The sequence below is a fragment of the Rhincodon typus genome, chromosome 5 (genome assembly GCF_021869965.1).
Source record: "Rhincodon typus isolate 14 chromosome 5, sRhiTyp1.1, whole genome shotgun sequence".
In the NCBI taxonomy this organism is placed as follows: Eukaryota; Metazoa; Chordata; class Chondrichthyes; order Orectolobiformes; family Rhincodontidae; genus Rhincodon; species Rhincodon typus.
In genome coordinates this window covers 99,923,661-99,934,390 of record NC_063336.1, presented here as the reverse complement: position 1 = coordinate 99,934,390, position 10,730 = coordinate 99,923,661, and the positions used below count along the sequence as shown (strand labels likewise).

General features: G+C 41.5%; 1 protein-coding gene across 1 annotated transcript; it reads right to left on the bottom strand.

The window, feature by feature from the left end:
* Window positions 1-5,631: 5,631 nt before the first annotated feature.
* Window positions 5,632-9,997, bottom strand: rps7 (ribosomal protein S7). The gene is made up of 5 exons (XM_020516817.2): window positions 9,930-9,997; window positions 9,123-9,206; window positions 8,504-8,575; window positions 5,852-5,995; window positions 5,632-5,757 (listed from the first exon to the last, which is right to left on the bottom strand). Exons 2-5 carry the CDS (start codon window positions 9,195-9,197, stop codon window positions 5,689-5,691), a joined length of 360 nt encoding a protein of 119 aa, XP_020372406.2. The 5' UTR covers window positions 9,198-9,206; window positions 9,930-9,997; the 3' UTR covers window positions 5,632-5,688.
* Between the last annotated feature and the right edge of the window lie 733 nt (window positions 9,998-10,730).

Genomic DNA, 10,730 nt, shown 5'->3' with positions numbered 1-10,730 from the left:
CCTTTCTGAAGAAGGGTCTAGGCCCAAAACGTCAGCTTTCCTGCTCCTCTGATGCTGCTTGACCTGCTGTGTTCATCCAGCTCTACACCTTGTTATCTCAGATTCTCCAGCATCTGCAGTTCCTACCATCTCTGAGACACTTTACATTAGTTGCTTATAAACTCTCTCAATCTAAAGAAAAACCCATTGCTCTCCAGGAAATTTCCAAACAGTCTTAATAGAAGTCAACAAAGCAAAAGAAACATGTACATGTACAAGTTAATAATTAAACACCTTCAGATACAGAAAATTTATACCACTAGATCGAAGTTTGAAAATTCAAAGAAAAACAAATAATATCACAATATTTACAAATCACACACCTTGCATCATAGTAATGAAATTAAATATATGAACACTTTTCTGGAGACTGTGCATGGTAGAAAACCAACAGCTAGCTATCCCCAATCAAAATATGAAGGAATAAGTCAAGTAAAATTAAGTTAACAATAAGTTTTCATAACAAGTTTAAGTTTATTACAAGAGTGACAAATAATTTGCACAGCTACAGAATGGCAAGCCAGCAAGGACAATTGGAGTGTGCATCCTGGGGTGTGTGAAATCATGGTTGTACCATTTGTGCCAGACAAACATCTATGGTAAGTGTCAAGGGTTACACAGCTTAAGCTTTGTGTTTCAAAACTTGAGCAATGGCTGGAGTTACTGTTTTATGTAGATAGAATACATAGGAACATAGCGTGGGGTGGGGGCAAAACACACTTATAGGGTCGTATAGGAATACAGCAAAGAAATAGGTCCATGCTGACCATGGTGCCCTCTCAGCTAGTTCCAATTGCCTGCATTTGGTCCATATCCCTCTAAACACTTTCCATCCATTTTAAAGAAAAATGCTGCTACTGTACCTGCCTCAACCAGTTTCTCTGGCAGTCCATTACATATATGCACCACTGTGTGAAGAAGTTGCCCCTCAGCTCATTCTTAAATCTATCCTCTCTCCCTTTAAACCTACACCCTCTAGTCTTCAATTTCCCATCCCTGGGAAAAAGATTATGCGCATTCATCCTGATTTTATACACCTCAATAAGGTCACCCCTCATTCAACTACATTCCAAGTAATAAAGTCTTATCCTGGCAACCTCTCCCTATAACTCAGGCCTACTAGTCCTGGCAACATTGTTGTAAATCTTCTTTGCACACTTTCCAGTTTAACTATGTCTTTCCTATAACAGGACGACCAAAACTCTACACACGTGCAGCCTCACCAACAACTTATACAACTGTAACATAACATCCCAAATCCTATGCTCAATGCCTCAACTGATGAAGTCCAGCATGCTAAATGCCTTCTTCACCATCCTGCCTACCTATGACACTGCTTTCAACAAACTATGTACTTCTGTTCCACAACATTCATGACCTTACCATTTACTGTAGAAGTCCTACCTTGGTTTGACTTTCCAAAGTGCAACATCTCACACTTACCTGTATTGAACTGCATTTGCCAATCCTCAGACCACTTCCCCATCTGAACAAGATCCCTCAAATTTTTGATAACCTTCTTCGCTATCAACTATACTTCCTAATTGTGTATCATCCGCAAACTTACGAATCATGCCTTGTAAATCTACATCCAGATCATTTACGTAAATAACAAATACCAAACGTCACAGCACCGACCCCTGTGGCACACCACTATCGCAATCCTCCAGTCCAAGGAACAACCTTCAACCATCAAGCCAATTTTGAATCCAATTAGCTAGCTCTCCCTGGAACTCACACAACCTAACTTTCGTGACTAGTCTGCTGTGCAGGACTTTGTCAAAGCCCTGCACGAAGTCCATATAGATAACATCCACTGCCCTACGCTCATCTTCAACAAAGTCAAAAGATTTGTCAGGTGCGACCTCCCACGCACAAACCCATGTTGACTATTCCTAATCAGACCTTGACTATCCAAATGCTGGTTGATCCTGTCCCTCAGTATCCTCTCCAATAACTTGTCTACCACTGATGTCAGGCTCACTGGCCTGTCATTTCCTGGTTTGGCTTAGCTACCTTTCTTAAATAATGGAACAACATTTGTCACCCTCCAGTCTCTTGGACCTTCACTAGTGGCTAAAGACGAAGCAAAAATCTTTGCAAAGGCCTCTGCAATTTCTTCCCTAGCCTCCCACAACATCCAAGGATGGACTTGATCAGGCCCAGAGGATTCATCCACCTTAATGCACTTTAAGGCTGCAAACACCTCTTGTCTGGTAATATGCACGTGGTCCAAAACATCCCCACTTGTTTCTCTTATTCCCTTAGTATTTACTGAGGACAGAATTATGAATTCTGAGGAGAAATATTCATTAAAATTCTCTACCATGTGTGGCTCCACACAAAGATGGCCTTGCTGGCCTTTAAGGGGGACTTATTCTCTCCCTAGTCCCTTTTACTTTTAATATAGCTACAGAACCTCTTGGGGTTATCTTTAACCTTCTCTGCCAGATCCATCTCAAACCCTCTTTTTGCTCTTCTCATTTCCTAAGTATGCTCCTACACTTTTCAGTCATCTAGGGATTCACTTGAGCCTGACAGCTTAAACCCAGTGTATGCCTTCTTTCTTCCAGACCAGAGCTTCAATATCCCTTGTCAGCCATGGATCCCTAAACCTGCTGGCTTTTCCCTTTACCCTAACAGGGACATACTGTCCCTGTACTCTTGATGTCATACATTTAAAAGCACCCCCATTTGCCAGTCGTTTCTTTTCCTTCAAACAGACTCACTCAAGCTACCTCTGCTACAGCCTGCCTAATGGCCCCGGACCAGCTCACCACCTTAACCTGTGGACCTGTCCCTTTTTTTTCCGTAACTTGCCAAGCAGTACATCATTCTGGAAACTAGTGAAGGTGACAGTTCCTCAGCAGAGTGCAGCCACTAACCTGTCCGCAGTGTTAGGGCTGTCTAAGCTGTTTGAGCATATGGGAGTGAAGGAATGGAGAGAAGGGTATTTTGTAGTCAGGGCTCAAACAGACGCTTCTACAGTATAAAAATGTGACTCTAGGTTCAAAGGCCTTGGATGATATTGAGTGGCAGTAGGATGTCCTTCTCAGGGAATAGGAAATCCCAGAAGTCGTGGTCCATATTGATAACAAGGACACAGTCAGGATCAGGAACGAGTTACTGACAGCAGAGTTCAGGCAGTTAGGAAAGAAATTACAAAGCACAACTTAAGGAGCAGTAAATGCAGGATTATTCCCATGTCACATGTTAGTTAGTACAAGACAGGAGAACTGACTGGGACTGGAGAATTGGTGTAGAAGGGAGGGCAGGCACCACATTTGAGACATAGGGACTTGGACAAACTGGGCGGGTTACATTTTAAGAGGACTGGGACTGATATTTTTGCAGGGAGATTTACTACTGGGGTTGGTTTAAACTAGCTTGTCAAGGGCCAGGAAGCTGAGGGGTAACCCAAATTGGAAGGGAGTAAAGTTGAAGAACAGCTGTAAGGGAGTCAAAGCGAGTATCAAGTATGCTACGAAAGCCAAATGCCAGCAACAAGATAAAAATAACAGCACTCCACCTGAATGCAAGCAACATTTGCAACAAGGAAGATGGTGTAATGGTACAAGTACAGGTAGATGGTTAGGATATAGTTGCCTTTATAGAAACATGGCTACATGTTCACCACAACTGGGAACAGAATATTCAATAATATTCTGCATTTAGGAAAGAACAGGTGGGGAGGAAAAGGATACAAGCAAAATACTTGAGACTGGAAAGCTGAACAAACAATAGAAAATATTGGAAAAATTCAGTAGCACTTGTGGAAAGAGAAACAGTTAACACTGAGTGCAGTATGACCCTTTGAAGGAAGGAAAAGGAATTGTCCTGATAGTAATAGATGGGATCAGTATATTCATAAGGAAGGATCTCAGATCAGAAAAAAAAACTTGCAGAATCTGTTCAGATGGAATTAAAACATTAAGAGGCAGCATAAATTGTTAATTATCAGCCAAACTGTAGTGGTAATATGAGCAGTGAAACAAATTAGGAGGAGCAAAGCATGAAGCACTTATTCCAGTTATCATGGGTGACTTTAATCTGCATATAGACTGGATAAACAAGAGCACTAGACCTGTGACAACAAGATTCTGGAGTATCTTAGGAATGGTTTTCCAGAGCAGCATCTTCAACAGCTAATTAGAGCACAGGCCATTTTAGATCTAGTATTATGTAATAAAAACTGCAAATTAATAACTTGTTATAAAATAACCTTTAGGGATGAATGACCACAATGTGATAGAATCTTACATTATATTTGAAAGGGAGGTAGTTTATTCTGGAGCAAGGGTGTTAAGTCCGTATAAGGGAAATTATGAAAGAATGAGGCACAACTTCGCTAAACTAGATCAGGAAAGTACATTAAAAGGATTGACTGTACATAGGAAATGGGCAAACTTTAAAATGGCAGGAAACTGTAATAAATCTGATGATTGCAAAGTTAACAGATAACAGCAAGGGGAACCAAAAAACGGAAAAGGAAAGGATGCACAGAATACAAATTCAATCTAGCAACAAAACAAAATGAACTATAAGAGGGGTATGTATAAAGAGAATGCTTAGCGAAGACAAATGTGGGCCCATTAGAAGCAGCATCAAGAGAAATTAAAATAGGGAACAGAGAAACGACAGAGCTAGATGATTAGGAAGATGACCGAAGAAGATACAAAAATCTGAAAAATAAGATTCAACTTACCAAGTAGAATGAGGACTTCAAGGAAGTCAGTATTAGTACAAAGGTTGTACTGGAGAAATTAATGGGAGTGAAAGTTGATAAGCTCCTAAGATCTGATGGTCTACATTTCAGTGTTGAAGGTGATTATAGACATGGTCAATAATTGGTGATCCTCTTCCAAAATTTAGATTCTGGAATGATTCTTGCAAAATTTTTAACTAACATTTTAAAATATCTAGGTTATCCTCTTACTGGATGCAACTTGTGCCTTCTCCGACAACAGGCACAAAACATTTACTCAATGTCAGCCATTTCCTTACCCCCACAATAACTGCTACTTTTGCCTCTACTTCCAAGGAACCAATGTTTATTTTAGCTACCCTTCCTTTTATATTTGGAAAAGCTCTCGGTCTACTATTACATTCCAGCTAGTTGCTTTAATGTCCCACTTTTTTTGGCCCACATTTAGTTTTTGGTGGCCCTTCACTGTTTTCCAAAACACTCCCAAATGTCAACCCACTAATAATCTTTATATTCAACTTTATAAACTTTAAAATTCACTACACAACTTGACTATATCTTTGTCTTCTGCCCATTGTGTTTGTTTTCTCTTTCAAACAAGCCTTCTAATTAGTCCCACTTTCTTTACAAGCCAAATCATTGCTTCAAACTAAACTCCTACATTTATACAAAACAATGTGAAGTGTTAGATATAAAATGCAAAACCATAGCCACATGTTCCACAATACCAATCATACAACAGTCTTAGGAAGTCAGCGCCCAAATTCAACTCATTTGATTATATCCACCCGGACCACATGCTTCTCAGGAAAACAAAAACTGCACTTGTGTTTTACCCAGCTTTCCAAATCAGATTTCCCCAACCATCTATCATGTTATAACAAGTGATGCACCAAATATCACTTCTGCTGAACTGCTCAATGTAAAGTAAAAAAAAAGGATATTTACCTTCTGGGACGCTTCTGTTTGTTCTTGTTTCTACTTTTCCTAGTTGGCTTTGGCAAAATTCTCCTCTATAGACAAAAATATTTTAATAAGTTCATGCAGGAAAGGTTAGAACGGTACTACAGGCTGAAACTTTACAACAAGTTCAAAATTTGACATTACCTGTGCAATGAAGACAACGTGTTTACCACTAAACTTTTTTTCAAGCTCTCGCACTAGCCGTACTTGGATCTTCTGAAAAGACTTCAGTTGGGGTACTGGCACAAAGATAATGATTGCTTTTCTGCCACTGCCAACTTCAATTTCCTAGTTAAAAAGAAACACTAAAAAGCGAAGCGGTAAAAACAAAGATACCAACCCCTTTTAAGCAGATCATTCATGATAAAAATGTTTTCCTAGAAGTGCATAGTCTGTTTAAAAAATACGCTAAATGGAACTTTTCTTTAAGAAAAGCCAATACAACCAAGTTTACACAAAAAAAAAGCAATGCACTATAGCACTTTTTCAGTTTTGATCAAATGGCTGAAACATTGACATTATCTTTTCTGGATTTAATTCCTTGCAGATTCAAGCTCCTCTTCATTGGTCAGTGTAAAATTACATCTTAGCAAACATATTTCGAAAGCCTTTATTTCCTATCAGTTACAGTCTATGTTTCTGGGGCTTACTTAGACTCCCTACAGTGTGGAAACAGGGTCTTTGACCCAACAAGTCCACACCAACTCTCACAGCATCCCACCCAGACCCACGCCCATAATCCACATAATCCACACATCCTTGAACACTTGGGGCAATTTAGCATGGCCAATCCACCTAGCCTGTACATCTTTGGACAGTGGGAGGAAACTGGAGCATCCAGAGGAAACACATGCAGACACGGGGAGAATGTGCAAACTCCACACAGACAGATGCCAGAGAGTGGAATCGAACCCAGGTCTCTGGTGCTGTGAGGCAGCAGTGCTAACCACTGAGGCACTGTGCCGCCCAAAATCAGACACCCCAGATGGGATTTGAACCCACAATCCCTGGCTTTGGAGGCCAGTGCCTTATCCAATAGGCATACTGACAGGTGGACAAAACATAGCATCAAGAGATTTTCTTCATGTTCAAGCTTCAGTTTTCTGTCCGTCAACTCATCCATCACCTCTACAAGAATATTTACATCTTCTAACTTCTGAATCACACGTACCATCTTCTGTTACCATCTGTCCCACATAGACCAACTTATCTACTTGCTCCAGTGGAGCACCATGCATTTCAATCTTCACTCTAGTCCCTTCTAATGCATTTTTAAAAAGAAAAACTACTTCTGGTGTACATTCTCAATCTATAGTCCAAACTTCCATCATCCTGGATATTTTAGAGTCACTTCTGATTCTTCCAGTAGTACCTTGTTGTTAACATATCGCAGGTTTGTAGTTTTTAATCTCAAATTTTTATCTGTAAATAAATCTAATTTTTTGAATATTTATTGCATATAATCATTTTAGTGTCGGCACGTAGCTTTGCTGTACTCATCTACTTAAATGAAATACATCCGATTACACCTTTTGTACCCTAATGATCACTATTCAAGAACACCTTCTTCTCCAATACTATTAGGCTTTTGAATGGACCTCTCAAATTTTAAATTTAATATTGATCTCACTCTTGGTGCACCTTCTCTGCAGCTGTAACATTGTATTCTTTGCTCTGGTTCTATTACCCTAATACACTTTGTATGGTATGATCTGTTTGTACTGCATGCAAAACAAACCTTTTCGCTGGACTTAGGTACCTAAGACTGTAATAAATCAAATTGGGTCCCAGGACAAATCTATCGCTAAATTTATCTTAATCTTTGGTACTATACACAAACACTAAGTCTATGAAGACTGTGAGAATATTTGTTTATTTCTAGATAGTCATCCAAGATCATTGTTGGCTTAAAAAAAATTCTCTCACAATCATACTGCAGGTTTCATACAGACTAATTTTGCTGACTTGGGCAAATGTGGCATTATTTCTAATTTGATTTTTAACATCATTTTAATGAGCTGGCTCATTACTCGAATTTTGTTTAGCATTCCCTTAAATGTATCGATATTATACATTTCAACTACTTTATTAAGTTTAACATCCACCTAGTCTTACGAGTACCTCTATGACAATCTCTAACTTAGAAGAGCATCACTATTAAATCTATTTACAGGCATCTCAGTGGTCTAAACCTCAACCCCAACAAAATCCTGTACCCAAGTGTTCATTTAATCAGTCAGCATTCACTCCAACCCCATTTGGCTATTAGAAGGCGAACAACTGGAGAACCACAAACTCACAAGGAACAGGCATGTCCAGGAAGACAAACAAAAACAAGAAGGGGAAAAGATGCGAATCATTACCAATAAATTTAATTCATCTTTTGCATTTTTAGCACAATTATAATCACAGTTACCAATCCCTTATAAAAATTGCGAGGGGAGGGATTACATTCGGATTGCTGTCTTAGATATAGCAAAGATGTAATTCACTGATTAGGTTTCCATGGCTCTGGATTTTAAAGTCTTGAAATAACTGCATATGATGAATATTATATTCTCTTTTCCTCTTTTACATAAAAAAAGACAGGTGGCATGTATATTAAACAAATTGCCAGAGGAAGTGGTAGAGGCAAGTACAATATATATTTGGGCAAGTTCATGGATAGGTAAGGTTTTGAGGGATATAGGCCAAACGCAAGTAATTGGGACCAGTTTAGTTTAGGAAACATGTTGGATTGAAGGGTCTGTTTCCACACTTATACGACTATGACTTTGTTTTAAAAGAAAAACTCACTTTAGCAGCTGTAATGTGCAGCTCTCGTAACTGAGCCTTCAGGTCAGAATTCATTTCTAACTCCAGAAGAGCCTACAATAAAAGGTGAAATACTATTAAAGACATTTGCAGTTAGCAAAACAGTCTTGACTGTAAAGTTCTAAAAGACACTTCTTACAACTGTACAGCCATGCAGACCAAAAGGCTGCCAACCATCAGCTGACAGAGAAGAGATTTAATAGAAGTGTGCAAGATTAACAGGTTTATGTAATGTCAAGAAAAAACTATTTCCATCAGCTGATGACACAAGGTCTTAGGAGACACACATTTAACATTTTGAGCACCAAACACAGGAAGGATTCTAGAAAATTCTTACAGGAGTCATAATGTCATGGAAGTGTGAAGACAAAAATAAATCATTTCAACAGAAGATTAGACGTACACTTGAAGGGTAACTTGGATAAAGGGCGCGAACTCTATCCACAGCGAAGGGCCGAACGACTATTGTACAGTTTAAATTGTGAACTCTCACTTGCACTGCATATGACTCAATGCTTGTCCGAGTTAAGTAATTCAAATGTTAATTTTGGTTTAACATCTAGCAAAAGCGTTCAAGAGATCTTGCAAATAACGCACTTACCTGGGAAATGCCAGACTCGAACTCGTCTGGCTTTTCGCCATTAGGCTTCACGATTTTGGCGCTGCTGCTAAACATGGCCTGTCTCTGATGAGAAACGGAGGGGAGAAAAATCAGCCGCAGTGATTAAAGGGCACATGCATACCAGAAGCAAGAAATTCAGAGCGCAAAAACCGATCGGGGACGCAGGGGAGAAGGGAAATCAAACTGACGGCCCGCCGAACCACGTTAGCAGAAAAGGTCCACTTCCCGAATATCAGGTGACCAAGCGCAAGGGTCTGGAGGCGGGGAGTGGGGCCGCAGGATGGAACGTGGGCCCGGGGAATGGGGAATCGCGCGCTCGGACTGCCCTCACGGGTAGGATGGAACGTGGGCCCGGGGAATGGGGATCGCGCGCCAGGTCTGCCCTCGGGGGTAGGATGGAACGTGGGCCCGGGGAATGGGGATCGCGCGCCAGGTCTGCCCTCGGGGGAAGGATGGAACGTGGGCCCGGGGAATGGGTATCGCGCGCTCGGCCTGCCCTCAGGGGCAGAACGAAACATGGGCCCGGGGAATCGCGGCCCGTCTCGCGCACGCTCAGTCCGGCCGCCGAGAAACCACCGGCCTCCATTTTTCTCTCTTCCCCTCACTGGGCCGCGCCGGTGTGTCATTAAATCCCCATCGGATCCTGCCATCCGGCCGCACGAGCGCTCGCATCCGAGCCATCTCACGGCCGCCAGCCGCTCGCCCCGTCTCGCCCGCCCATATCGAGCGGATCGGCGGCGTTATTCGAGGTGAGGGACGGGGAGCACGAAGGCGCCCATTACCGACCTGGGAGAGCGGCCGAGAAAGAGAGAGGGAGGGGGCATGAAGCCTCGCGAGACTTTGTCTGCAGCCGGACGCCCCGCCCCTTCCGTCGGAGCGAGGGAAGATAATGGGCCTCCATGCCTGTGTTGCACTGTTACCATGGTAACCGGGTACCCAGTGCTGACCTTTTGCATCACTTCATCCAAAGTGTGCAGGAGAAGAACTACAATCTTATCACTTACTGTCCAACCTCCAGCCTGATTCTGTCTCCCTCTACCACTAAACAAGTCACACTAGCACCACACCAACTCACACACATTGAGTTATAGAGTTGTACAGCATGGAAACAGACCCTTCGGTCCAACTCGTCCATGCCAACCAGGTATAAGTCCCTGAGGAAGGATCACCGGACCCAAAACTTTAACTCTGATTTTTTCTTCACAGATGCTGCCAGACCTACAGAGCTTTTTCAGCAACTTCTGTTTTTGTTCCTGATTTAAAGCATCCACCGTTCTTTCGGTTTTTAATCTAGTTCCATTTGCTAGCATTCGGTCCATATCCCTCTAAACCCTTCCTATTCAAGTACCCATCCAGATACCTTTTAAATATTGTGATTGTACCAGGCTCCACCACTCCATCTGGCAGCTCATTACATTAACGCGCCACTCTCTGTGTAAAAAAGTTGCCCCGTAGGTCCCTTGTAAATCTTTCCCCCTCACCTTAAACCAATGCCTTCTAATTTTGGACTCCCCTACCCTGGGAAAAAGAACTTGTCTATTCACTCTATCCATGCCCCTCATGATTTAATAAAGCTTTATAAAGTCA